The sequence below is a fragment of the Hydra vulgaris genome, chromosome 12, assembly GCF_038396675.1.
Source record: "Hydra vulgaris chromosome 12, alternate assembly HydraT2T_AEP".
NCBI classification, from domain to species: domain Eukaryota; kingdom Metazoa; phylum Cnidaria; class Hydrozoa; order Anthoathecata; family Hydridae; genus Hydra; species Hydra vulgaris.
This window is the reverse complement of record NC_088931.1, coordinates 47,166,084-47,180,557: the sequence shown is the minus strand read 5'-3', so window position 1 is coordinate 47,180,557 and position 14,474 is coordinate 47,166,084. Positions and strand designations below refer to the sequence as shown.

General features: G+C 27.8%; 1 protein-coding gene across 1 annotated transcript in view; it reads left to right on the top strand.

Moving 5' to 3' along the window:
* LOC100215063 (ubiquitin-like modifier-activating enzyme 1) overlaps positions 1-14,045 on the top strand; it is a 72,572-nt gene extending 58,527 nt beyond the window's left edge. The window contains exons 21-26 of the mRNA XM_065813487.1: positions 4,522-4,575; positions 5,674-5,765; positions 5,884-6,168; positions 7,002-7,103; positions 13,379-13,476; positions 13,554-14,045. Coding sequence (XP_065669559.1) covers positions 4,522-4,575; positions 5,674-5,765; positions 5,884-6,168; positions 7,002-7,103; positions 13,379-13,476; positions 13,554-13,698 — 776 coding nt within the window. The 3' untranslated portion in view covers positions 13,699-14,045. The remainder of the gene's footprint in view (positions 1-4,521; positions 4,576-5,673; positions 5,766-5,883; positions 6,169-7,001; positions 7,104-13,378; positions 13,477-13,553) is intronic.
* Positions 14,046-14,474: the final 429 nt, after the last annotated feature.

Sequence of the window (14,474 nt, the reverse complement as noted above, 5' to 3'; positions counted from 1 at the left end):
GCTTTATGAAAGATAAGTAATCAATAGATAAATATAAGTATCCAAAGATATCAATCTAATTGCCAAAGTTAACCATCTGGAGTGGTTTAATGATCTAATTTTAATATTTTTGATCACAAGGGTTTTCCAGGTCAGGAAAAAGTCACGGAATTCAAATATCTACAAAAAAAAAAATCAGGGAATAATAAGGCAAGTCCTGATAGTTCTCAGGATCAAATTTCCTTTAAAAAATTTCAAAAGATCATTACTTAAATCTTTTAATATCTTTTCAGGAAATCTTTTAATATCTTTTCGTGAGTGTCTACAAGTTAGCTAACTAATGAAGTTGACTTGCGGGAAATCTTGGTAATTTTATTAAATTTTCTTATTGGACCACTAAAATGACTTTAGAAAAGTCTTTTTAGTGGTCCAATTAGAAAAAACTTTTTTGAAAAATTCTTTTGTTTGGGAAAAAAAATTGGAGAAACCATAAGGGGTGTTGGTTTCTCCAGTTGTTTTTTTTTACAAAAACATTTAATGAATTGGCACAAAAATCTGTAAACTACATTTATCAGCTCAGAGGCAAAGGAAAAATCAGCGCAAGGACGATCACAAAGAAAGTCATGTAATGAATCCCAGTTAGCATTAAAGTAATAAGAAGTGAATTGATAAGGTGAACCCAATGGTAAAGAAATATGAGCTAAAGGTTTTGATGAGATCATAGCATAGTCTGATCTGATAACGAAGAACAAGGAGAAACTAAAGTTAGAAACTAGGCATAATTTAGTGTCAAGGACAAGTGTCTCATAACATCAGTGCAAATTGTCTCATAACATCTTTACAAAAATTAAATGAATATTACAGATGTGGTTACATCTTTTAAATTATCAAAGTGTAACTGCATCTTTGGATTTTACAAATGTAGTTACATCTTTTAAATTATCAAAGTGTAATAACATCTGTGCAACTACATCTAGAGATTTTAAGATAAAGTTATTTTTAAGATGAATTAACTAATAATGCATTATTTTAACCAGATGTTATTACATATAGAAATTTTTTCAGATGTTACTGCATCGGGAAAAAAATATTAACTAATGATGCATTATTTTAACCAGATGTAGTTACATATAGAAATTTTTTCAGATGTTACTATATCTGGAGAAAATTCTTCCAGATGTTATTGGACTTGGAGAAAAATTACCAGATGTAGTTACATCTTTTTAAATATGTTGTTAGATGTTATTAGAGTAAAAGAAAAATACAGATGATCTTGGACAAAAGTGTAGAGATGATCTTAGACTACTCTACAGATGTTGTTGGACAGATGTAGTAATCTTTTACCATCGTGAAGCGGGTGCGATCGCACTTGGTTACTGACCACGTAAATAATATTTAGTTGCGACAACTTGGCCACATTTATTACATGTTTTAAGAACATTTAATGTCTTTTTAAAATTTTGTTTTGCGGACAAACATGGAAACATACATTGAGAACAATCCAGTTTATGAATTTAAAAGAACTTAGTTTTACGGACATACATGGAAAATACAAAAACTTAAATGTACTCAAAACATCTTGGTGCGGAATAAAGAATATTCGCAAATACAAAAAACCTGCCAAATCTACAAACAAACTAATTCTATTGGATCAACAAATACGCTGACTATGTAAATATGTATTCTGTCTGAAAGATTGTTTTAAATTTTCGTTGAAATTTATAGCATTAATTGTTATAAGAATATGTTATCAAACGATTATTTTAATTTAATATATTATTTTAATTTAATTTTTATTATTTTAATTTATTAAATATTTAGATTTAATTTATTATTTTAATTTATTATTTTAATACTATTGCTCATTCATGGAGATACATCTGCAAAGCCATAAACATTTTAAACTGTTGTTTACAAAAATAGAAGTTTTTTTTTTTTTTAAACATCTTCGCTTCCAACAAGGCTGCAAGCAACCACTAATTAGAATGGAATCAGGAAAGCAACATGAAGCAAGCGAATTCCAAAGAACTGATGTTCGAGGAAAAAAACAAGACGAATAAGAGTTTTTTTAGCATTTTTTAGCAACAGTCACAGAAAAAGGATGAGACTTAGTTGAATGATAAGTAACACGAGAATGAATTTTAATAGATGGCACAAGAGACGCTAGCTCTTTAGAGCTGTGCCCATTATAGTATTTGTAGAAAAGGGAAAGAGAAGCAACATGACGGTGTGAAAATGGTTGGAGGTTGGCTGTAAGGTTTTGCAGGTCCAACTATGTTTACAATGTGTTTTTGTACCTTGTCTAAAAGAGAAAGGGCATCATTAGAAGATCCGCTCCAGATATGGCAACAGTATTCCATACAAGGCCGGATTTGAGATTTATAGAGATAGAGAAAAGAATCCAAAGAAAGAAAGTGTCGAGCTCGTTAAGATATGCAACCTTAGCAGATGCTAATTTTGCAACAGACTTGATATATGGTTTCCAAAAAAGATCGGAAGTAAAAGTTAATCCTAGAAAATGAAGGGTAGATGACTAAATCAAGTACATTACCATTCATAAATATAGGAAGATCTAAATTATTGCAATAACGATTTGCTAAAAAAATTAGATTTTATCTGAAATAAAGTTCACCAGCCACTGTGAGCCCCATGCTGTAGCAGAAGTGAGATCCTTTTCAAGCTCAAATGCCCTCTCCAAGCAATCAGAGAGTGTTGGCTTCTTATCATGAGAAGAATAAATGGTAGTATCATCAGCGAACAATGCCAGTATCATCAGTGAACAATGCCAGTATCATCAGTGAACAATGCCACCTTAGATGTCAGAGTATCTGGAAGCTCGTTAATGTAAATTAAAAAGAGTATTGGGCCAAGGATTGAACCTTGAGGAACCCCTGAAGATACAGAATAAGAAGAAGAGTGCTATCCATCGAGGACAACTTTTATACTACGATTGGAAAGAGAGGATTCAATAATCTTAAAGATGTTGCCAGATACACCATAAGAAGAAAGCTTATGGAGAAGTCCAGCATACCAAACTTTATTAAAAGTTTTAGAAATGTCAAGAGCGATGGCCTTAACCTCTCCACCTTTATCTAATGCACAATAAAACCTATTGGTTATTACTGTTAGCAAATCAGCTGTAGAACGAGAAGATCGAAATCCATATTGATGATTAGAAAGTTATTAGATTCAAGATGAGAGATTAAGTTTTTGTTAATTAAAGATTCAAAAACCTTGCTTATGATAGGAAGAAGACTAATAGGATGGTAGTTAGTCAAATTAGATGATTCTCCAGAATTTTTGAAAATAAGGATAACAGATGCCGTTTTCCAGCAGGCTTGAAAACAAGACTGATAAGTACTTGTTGAATAGTTTTGAGAGTATAGACTACAGCTCCCAAGAACAAATCTGCAAAACTATAACAGGTATGTTGTCCAGGCTCCAAGCTGTAGATGGTGGGGTGGTTTCTTATTTTGACCAATTTTGCTTTATGGAAATTTTGATATAAAAATTGAGCAAAATATATGTTTGCTACTCTAAACTGCCTTTTTTTTCAAAAATGACCCCACTTATAAAATAATACGGTACTGGCCTGCTTTCTTAGTTTTTTTTGTAATTGTCTCTCATCGGTACAATTAAATCTTTCTTAGCGTTTTTTTTTTTTTGGAATCGTTCTCAAAACAACTAAAGAGCCATGGCCAAATTATCGCAACTAAATATATGTGTGGTCATGAATCAAGTAAGGTCGCTCCCGCTTCCTGACCTTGCCTGCTTCATGCTTACAAAATTAAATTAACACAACAACTCAACCCTAATGACAATGCACAGCAAGAGAGTTTGTTAAATGGAATATTGAGCATCAACAAATACATGCTGATTTTTCAAGCAAAGTTATCCTAAGGGACAAAGTTGTAGTGGTAGAGCGCTCGCTTCATAAATGAGAGGTTCCGAGTTTGATCCCCACCACATCCCTGGTAGTACTGCACTCAACTTGTTTCTCCGCACAGTGGCCTTTTTTGTCAAGGCTCATGTTTTAGAGTTATAGAGTTGAGAGAGGGTTATAACCACAATTAAGTAGCCTCCTTGTCTGTAGTGGCCTTCTCGGCCTTGGGGAGTTGAATTAACAAAAAAAAAAAAAAATTATGTATCTGTCACCAATAATATTGTTAGCACATGATGTTTTTTAATTCTAAAAAAACTATTTAGGTTACAGACTATTGATTTAAGAAAAATGTTTTCAAAATACTTCTTTATTTAAGTTACAGACTATTTAAGTAGAACATTTTCAAAACACTTCTTTATTTAGGTTACAGACTATTTAAGTAAAACATTTTCAAAAAACTTCTTTAATTAGGTTACAGACTGTCTATTTAAGTAAAAGATTTTCAAAACACTTCTTTAATATTCTTCAATGTCTGCTTTTATTTTTAACGGTTTTTCCTTTGAAAATAAAAATCATCTTAATAAAAATTATAATTTTATTTTATTATTTCATGAATAATTATTTTTTCAACCCATGTGTTAAAAATATTTACATTTAAGGTGTAAAGATTTCAGTTACAGAAGCTGAGGCAGCTAATGCAGGTGTTGATGTTGGTAAGTTTCTCTAGTTTTAAAATTATTTTTGACATTATTTTAAGTAAATATGATAAAATAAAAATAGAGCATAAAAAACAACTATTGAATTTTGAGTTTGAAAAATTGAAATTTATTATAAAATTGATTTCCTTTAAAACATAAACTTTTCTAGTAGCTTTTTGTTACATTTTTTCCGGAATTACACTTGTAACGTTATTTTTGGGCCTATAAAATACAATTAAAGCTTTTTTTCAGCTGATAGGTAATATATGGTAAATAGCAATTGGTATAACCAATACTACTAGATTATTGTTTTCAAGCATTGTCTTGAAACTGTTGTTGAGCCTTGATTTTTAATCACAATTTAAATTTTAAAATTTAGAAATACCACTAAATAATTATCTAGATGATTAAATAAATTTAAGTTATATGTTTTAACAACAAAATGTATTTAGTATTTAACAATAGATACAGTTATATATATTTTTTAATTTATTATTCATAAGACAAATTTCATGACTGCAACTATTAAAAAGAGTTGCTTAATCAACAACCATGTTCATTTTCTTTATTTCGAAGTTTTTTCATTTTCACACCGCAAGTCAATTAAATAGAAACAATGTTTAGTTTTATAATCAAAAATAAGCATAATTATTATATAGAGAAATAATAACGTAACAAATAAGAAAAATACAATAATAAAGGGAATAAAGCTTTTTATAAAGAGAGAGAACGTCAATTACCAATAGCAGAAAATTAAATTTCAATGACCATTAGTTTAAATTTTAAAACAATTGCTATCTTTTGTTATAATTACTGTTACTCCTTCATACATAGCTAATTAAACTATTTATATAATACAATAGTTAAACTTTTCAATCCTTTATATAATTAATTTCTTCTTTATCCTTTATATTTTTATCTATTCATTCTTCATTATTTATATACTTCATTTATTCTTCATCTTTTATATTTTCATCAATTTAATTCTACATCCTTTATACTTCAAACTTTATCTCTCCTAGTACTCAATCAAATGTTTAAAAAATCTAAAATTAATCAAAAAATAATAATTTTTTTTATACATTATTAGGATATTAGTTAAACTTTTTTTAGATGAGCAAAAGGTTGAATCAATCAAATTAGCTTTGCCACCAGCAAATGATTTGAGAGGACATTTAAAAATGTATCCTGCTGAATTTGAAAAAGTTTGTTGTTTATTTTTTAAGAAAAAAGTATTTTGAAGTTTTTTAAATCTTTTAAAGTATTACTGTTTTTTTGTTGTTGTTGTTGTTGTTTTTTAAGTTCATGGTTTTTATTTTTCAGGATGATGACACAAACTTTCATATTGATTTTATTGTTGCATGTTCTAATCTACGAGCAACTAACTACAAAATATCCACAGCAGACCGGCACAAAAGTAAACTTATTGCTGGCAAAATAATACCAGCTATTGCAACTACAACTTCAGTTGTTACTGGATTAGTTTGTTTAGAGTTATATAAAGTAATTAATGGTAATAAAAAGATAGAATCATACAAGAATGGCTTTGTCAATTTAGCCCTTCCATTTTTTGCATTTTCTGAACCCATGGCTGCCCCAAAAATGAAAGTAAGTTAAAAAAGATTTGTTAAAAAAGAAGTTTGATCTTGCTTGAATAATTCTAGATTAATTTGCCTAAAATTTTTCCCTATAAATAAATTTTTTTAAATTCTACATACCGTTAAAATTCTACCATCTAAACATATTTCAAAGTTTTCTTCAATTTTAATGAATAAAATCATTTCATAATAAAATAAGATTTTTTAATAGTTCTGCAAAAAAAAAGAATAAATTATAGTAATAAGTTGTTTGCAAATATAATAGCTATGGCTATTTTTTAATTTTTTTTAACTATAAAAAATAAATTAGTTGTATAATTTTCAATAATTTTGAAAAATTATTTAAGGTTTTGTTCATGTTAAAATTAGCTGATCTTTTTGAGTATCAAATATGTTTGGATTGCAAAGACAACATGCATTACATAAAATTATGTTAATGCTGCTAAATGATTTTTTTTTAAATATATGTCTGTTTTTTTAAAACTTTTCCAGTTTTATATTTTGATTTTGTTAAAGACCTTCCATCCACCTAATTTTTAAAAGTTTTAATTGCATGGATTTTTAAGTCTAGTAGGGATGTCTTAAGTTAGTTTAATTTATTTTTTTAAAAGTTAAGAACAAATTTGATCACTTAAACATTTAATTTAAAAATTTAAAAAGGTTTTAATTTATGAATTTGACTTTTCCATAAAAATAATTTATATTCTAAGGGAGAGTTTAGCTTATCAAGGATTGTCTGAAGTTATGTTTCTATAAAATGCCGTTGATGGAGTTTTATAATAAAATATTAAGACTATGTAAGATTCTTGAATAATTATAGTTTTAAGTTTTCTATTGTTATAGTACAATGATCAAGTATTTACATTGTGGGACAGCTTTTTAATTGATGGTACAATGGAAGATGGTTCAGAAATGAATCTTCAACAACTTATGGATTATTTTATGGTAATTCATTTATTAATTATATAAACATGTAAGTTACAACTATGTGCCCTTCCTCACATTAATCTATTTTTAGGGACCAGTGAATATTCATTAAAATTCAGATTACAAAGTTTACTGAAAGGCGAAGTTGACTTTGACTTCAACTTCGGTACTGAATTTGAAATAGAAATTCGGCTTATATATCAGTTAATATTTGTAACAATTGCAAAAATTCATTTAACTTTTAATTAAATTCAATAGTTGTTAATTTTAATTATCAATTTAAAAAAAAAAAAATTTAATAATATATATTATAAAAAAGGTGTCTTACACAATCATTAATTGAAAAGTCTTCTTTTAGCATGAAATTCTTTTATTACTTATTAAAGGGATCCCAAACCTCCGAGACATGTTGTGTTTATATCAAAGAGAACGTTAAAAAAAAATGTTTAGGCTAAATTTTTTTTATTAAAACAAAAATAGATGAATACCAAGAAAATTACCTTTTTTATTTTGGTCGAAGCTTATCTTCTCTGTTTTGTCGTAGGCCAAAAAGTCAGCATAATATACATAGCAATATACTGACTTGATAATTTATTTAAGTGCATTTTATTCTTAAGAGTTTCAGTGCATGGCATCATTGATTTTTTTTGTTAGTGTAAAAGATCGATCATGTAAACAAACAAATCAATCAATCACATCGTGTACTGAAACTCTTAGGAATAAAATGCGCTTGAACAAATTATCAAGTCTGTAGATTGCGACGTATATTATGCTGACTTTTTGGCCTACAACAAAACAGATAAGGCGAGCTTCGACTAAAAAAAAATGAAGTTTTTCTTGGTATGCATTTATTCTTGTTTAAATCAAAATTAAAAAATTTTGATTAAATTAAATGTTTTAAAAAATTCAGCCCAAACATTTTTTAATGCATAGCCGAAGCACCAGCATCGGTCTTGTAACCATAGGCCTATGCTGATTGTTTTGAAAAATCAATTTTTTAACTTTTCAGAAACAAAAATGCATGTATAAGTCTAACTTATTATATTGACATATCTATGTATAAGTATCTATGTATAAGTCTAACTTTTGACATATCTATGTATAAGTCTAACTTATTATATTGAAATATCATATATTTAAAGGTTTAGTGGTTGTAGATACAACCACTAAACCTTTAAATACTTTTTGAACTGATTTTTATCAGGATCTTCCTGCATTTAGTATCTATTTATAACTTAAGAAAGCAATTATATGACTTGTGGATCCAAATAAAAGAAAAAATGCTGAAAATGAAAAAAGAGATAAGTTCCAAATCAAGAATTGCAAATATAATGTAAAATTTACAAATTGCTTTGAATGTTTATTTTCATCTATATCATAATATTAGACTTTTAGTTTATTTCTAAATTTAATTCCAAGAATAAAGTTAGATAAGCAATAAACAATAACTTTCATTAACTCTACTAGATTATTTATTTACTAGTCAAAGGAAACATTGTAATAGCAGATCTAAACTATTAAAAAAAGGTAGAAATATGTACCTTAAAGTAGAATATGTGATATATCCTTAATAAGGTATTATTTTCTACCTTAGAAGAATACCTTACTGAGGGTATACCACATATCCTACCCTAAAGTAGAAATTTCTACCTTTTTTTTTTTAGAATGTAATTGAGATGAGTTCCCTTCATACTACTTATACACTGAATAGGCAGTACCTAGATTTGAACCTGCAATCATTCTGCTACAGCTAATAATAATTCCTAACTTTAACAGTGGTCTAACCAACTTAGCTATCACGGTTAGAAATTTATGTATATGTATATGTATATTTTAATTTTAGGTGATGATATAGTAATACTTTTAATAATGTTATATAATGCCAACCAGAGTTGTTGTTGAACCACAGATCTCTAGCTTCTTAGGAAAGCGCACTAACCATTGCACTATAGCTGCTAAAATGTATAAATATACTAATATATAAATTTCTGACTTCTAGAAATTCAACTTAAAAATAAAATTAAATAAAAAATAAATCAACAATAAGCAAAGTAACTGAGCATTTAGCAATTAAGCATAGCGTTAACATATTTGAAAAAAAATCCTAATTTATCTATTATTAAAAAAAGAAAAAAGTACAAATTCGAATTTAGAGCCGACGTATCGATATGTACGGTAAAAGTAGGCATCGGTGCACCCCTAGTAAAAACAGTGGGATATTTAGCATAATATTCTTCACGGACTTTTTCCTTTATAAAACTGATGTTGAAAAAATTTTAATGACAGTTGTTATTGTACTTTTGTTAATGTTCTTTTAAAAACATTAGTTGTAAAGGTTACATAACATGATTTCTCATTATTACTGCATTTTTAGAATTTAGATTTTTGTTTTAGACACAAATTGTTCTTGTTTATCATCATGTTTTGAAATATGGTTAGTTATGAGCTTTCTATATAAAAAAATAATAACTTAGGTTTATAAAAAATGGCTTTTAGAAAATGTACTTTCGTTGTTCTTAGAAAAGTAATAAGTTTATATTGTGTTATATACACACATTATAAAAATTAGTTTATACACAAATTATAAATTAATGTTTATATTATTTATATTATCAATCAAATTTCTTGCCAAGTCGTTATCACAATATGTTAGCCAATCGTTATCGCAATAAGTTGATGTACTCGATGAGTCATCTACTCTTCATCTTCTAGGATTAACTCTTACTTCTGATCTTTCTCGGAAACCATATATCAAATCAGTTGCAATTTCAGCTGCCTTGTTGGAAGCAAAGAAAAAGGAAAAAAAAAAGTCAGTTAAAACGGTTTTAAAATTCGATTTAAAAGTTAGATTTCTGTTGAATTCGTCTTCCAATAAAATTTGGGCCTTATAAAATCAACTTCGCTGGTCCTTAATCTGTTTTGCAGCTCAGGGCTAAATATTGTGCTCTCACAAATATAGGAAGATTACCATCCAAGGTTTTTCAATTTTGCTGATTTATGATGACAAATTTTGCCTAAATGCTGATATGCATTTTTGGCATTATAATTTTTTAACAAAATAAAGGTTATTTTTGTTCAAACATAATCTGACTTTATTCATATAATTTTACGTTCTTATTTATGCTCTTATACCTATTTGTAATAATTAGAAAAGGTTGACTTTCACTCAGAACATTTCTTATGTTTAGAGTATAGAGTTACTGATATTGATAGTATTATCTGTAAATCTATAAATGTGAACACATTTCAAAAAGAAACACTTTTAATTTAAAAACATTCTTTTCTGTTGATCATTTACAATAGTTTTTTAAAAACAATAAACTAAATAAAATGAATGCATTAATCTAATATATATAATATTGCAATTAATATATTAAACTATATAAGACAGTACACACTAAAGTATTGAGGGTTAAAAGTTTAAAAATAAATGAATAGTTGTAAATTTACATAAAATTCTAAATTAGTCTGGTTATATATAAACTACAATAAGTATAACAAATTGTTTTTTACAAATTTTACAAAAGCAAGATTTCCCATACCATTTTACAATTCTTTTTTCGAACATCTTTAGAACATGTACCAACATGGTTTCATTGTCTATGAAACTATGTTGAAAGTTAACATAGCAAGATATGAACTCTCTACATGGTTTCATGTCAAGAGTTGTTGTGAGAGTTTCATAGTGAGATGGCTCTGCATAAATTATTTCCTATACATTTATGTTTTGAGACAATTAGTAATAGAATTAATTTTTACAACAGTAAAATCTATGGGAGGATTTTTTTAATAAAATGATCTAAAATAAACTTTGGCTTTAAGCCATTAATTGATTTAAAAACCAAGTTTCTGAGGTGGATCTTTGAGTTATTATCTAATTTAAGCATATCATCCAATGAGAGATAAAATATTTTGTGGACAATTCAGAGTCTTTTTTTACAAATTTTATTGATAAGATTGTTATCACTTTTTGAGCAAAACATCCAAATTAAAAGACAGATTTTACAGAGTTCTGCATAGAGAAAACCAGGAAGTTTCTCCATAACTATTAAGAGATAATGCATTGTTTGTCAAATAGAAGTTAAATATTTTAGATAGTTAAAGTTAGATATCTTCCACAGGGATGTGAAGGAAGACCTAAAGGAATTAGTATTACTAAAATACATTTTCTTTACTTTTGTATTTAAGTTCGCCACATAATTTCTTTGTTTTCTGTAAATAGACAAAGAAATCTCGATTTATCAATCTGAGACTTTTTTATTTTTAGTTTTGAACATAACATAATCGCTTTTCTAAGCTCTTTTGTGATAATGGTTTATCATTACCTCTTTTTTATAGAATTATAATTTTCAAAGGTAATATTTTGTAAGGAACATATGAAAAATAATCAACAGTTAATACTTTTTTTAAAAAAATTTATTAAAGATAAAATATTGAGAAAAAAAATATATATTGCCATCTTGAACAAGCATTTATTTGTCTTATTAATTCTTTAAAATATTTGATTTATTTTTAGTTGATAATAAAATAAAATCAGTCTCGCATTTTTTTCCTTATCCCCATTTTTTTAAAACAGATCACAGCATTTTTGTTATTGTCATTTAATTAAGCCAACATTCATAATTCATCTTTTTCCTTTTGAAAATGTGAATGGATCTAATTATTTTCTAATCCAATAAAACACCTTTTCACAATTTATCAATTCAAATCACTTTTTTAAATCTTTAATCTTATAGGAGATTACAACAAAGTAAATAGAATTATAGTTTTTTTTTGAAATAACAAAATAAATTAAAATTTTATTTAGTTTATAAATTTTTATTGCTATCTGTTTTCTGGTGAGGGCATTGAAATTCCAGTCCCTGTGCTTAAATTGAAAGATAGGAAAGCTCAAACAATTGCAGAAGAAACTCACTATGCATTAGGGGAATTCAACCTGTAAGCTGAATTTCTCTAACACATTATGAAGTCCTTTTAACGATACAACAACTGTAAATAATGGCAAGAAGACAGGCATTGTTGTTTGGCAGCACCAAATGTTTGAAGAGAAAGGTTAACACAAACCCATGTCCACAAGTTTCCAACACCATGTGCTGGATTGCATTCTTTGCATTGTCAAGAACAATGAGGTAAATGGATTGACTGAATCACCAAAAATTGAATACTTCTTTGTGAAGGATTTGATGTGTAGTTATAATAAATTGAAATCAGCCTTCAGCAACAGTAAAAATGAGAATAAGGAAACAGGCGGCTGGAGAGGCGATATGAAGTTTCTTTACCATCCGTCACCACACTGAGGTAAATGAGATTTGCAAATGAGTAATCCCAAACATCACAATGCATGCTGGAACTCTTGAAGCATTCTAGCCCTTCTTGTGTTTATTCTGATGCCTGAAACCTGTAACAGGCTGCGTAAAAGTCCGACTTGTGGGTCTACCACTGATTTCGCAGTCAATTGTTCCATGCTGAAGATTTTGATGAACTATCTGCAGTGCTGAGTGACTATTCAAAAGGTCTCAAATGCTTGCAAAACCACTGGAAAATTTACCAATCTCCAATTGACAACGCCCGAAGCAACCGGTGCTGTGAGCGTACGATCGAAGTTTTCCAAGACCTTTATGACTCCTGCCACAATAAAAACAACCTTTCACTAAGATTCATCTTGTTCAATAATATTATCGTAAATAATTGACTTCCTTTTGTGTTTGATGACCCTATAAAATGTTGCATATTTATGACTCTGAAGCTTATGTTTAATTTTGTAACTGCTTAAAGGGACCTCAAAAATTAGGCAAAAAATATAATAAATAAAAAGTTTTAAGTCAATTTGTGCTTGACATTTTTTTATCAAATTACCTTGAAAGTAAGATTTTATCTAATCTTTAATAAAAGCTCATCAAATAATGATACAGGGAAATAAGATTGTAAAAAAGTCATCACACTAATATAAATACATACACAGTGTGTACAGCCCATGGAATTAGGCATGGCAGAATGCCAACCTCATTGTCGACCTAAAAGTGTTTGAGGTTGACAAAAAATTGCCGACCCTGTTTCTATGTTTTATGGTAAACCCCTTGTACCCCTTTTTTTTTGCCAACCTGATGCTGACCTCTAATAGTTAAAAGTCAACCTCATTTTTCCTAATTCTGAGGGCTGCGTGTATGTATTTAGAAATGCGTGTGTGTGTGTGTGCATATATATATATATATATATATATATATATATATATATATATATATATATAAAGAGAGAGAGAGATGCCAGTATCTTTATTTGTGTATTATTCTTAGAAACTTGGTCTTGAAATTACAATGATTTCACAAGGGGTTTCGATGATATACTCATTTTTCTTGGCAGCTGATAAAAGAAAAGAGAGATTGACTTCACCGTAAGTTAACTCTATTAAAACTCATTTTCTGATTAATTTTCATGCCTAATCTTTTTTTATTTTTTTTTTATTTCTAGCATTTCACAAACTGTAGAAAAGATCTCTAAAAAGAAAATTAAGCCTTATGTAAAAATACTTGTCCTTGAACTTTGTTGCAATGATGCAGAAGGAGAGGATGTTGAAGTCCCTTATGTCAAGTATAAGCTTCCCCAAAGAAAATAAAAATAATAATTAATGAGTTTGAGGTTTCTTACATAAAGTATATATTGCTCCGTAGAAATAATTTATTATTTATACCAGTGATGCTTAGTAATAATTCAAAAAAGTAAAAGTTTTTAACTTTCATTTTTTTTTGTTTTTTTTTTTTCTTTTTTTAGACTTAAGTAGCTTTTTTAGCATCTTTGTTATGTATAATACATTTAGTTATATATATTTAATAGTAATAAAATATAACATTTTTACTATGTCTATTGTGTTGTAAATTGTGTTTGCGTTCTTTAAAAAAAATTGTTTTTTTTTTTTTACTTTTATGTAATAGGAACTATGTTAGAAGATCTGTTTAAAGAAAAGTTGTAATTTATTTTTGTTAATACTATTCATTGCTTAGCTGATAACCGGCAAGTGTCAGGGTACCTAAGGGTTTTGATAAAAACATCTTATTTAGTTTTAATCAAACATTAAGGACATTCTTTCGTACACCATTAAAAAATTTTTATTAAGTTTATCAATGCTGAAGTGTTTGACTACTTTCTTATTAAAATTAATTGCAGTTTTTGCATTTTTGTAATACCTTTTAAATAAGTTCTGAAAACCTAAAATTTAAGGAATGAGTATATTTGAAGAGATTATGAGATCATCTGTAATCTTTCTATTTAAAGAAATTTTGTTATCATCTATGGTCTTTCTATTTAAAGAAATTTTGTTATTATCTGTGATCTTTCTATTTAAAGAAATTATGTAATCATCTGCGATCTTTCTGTTTTGATCTTAGTTTTAAT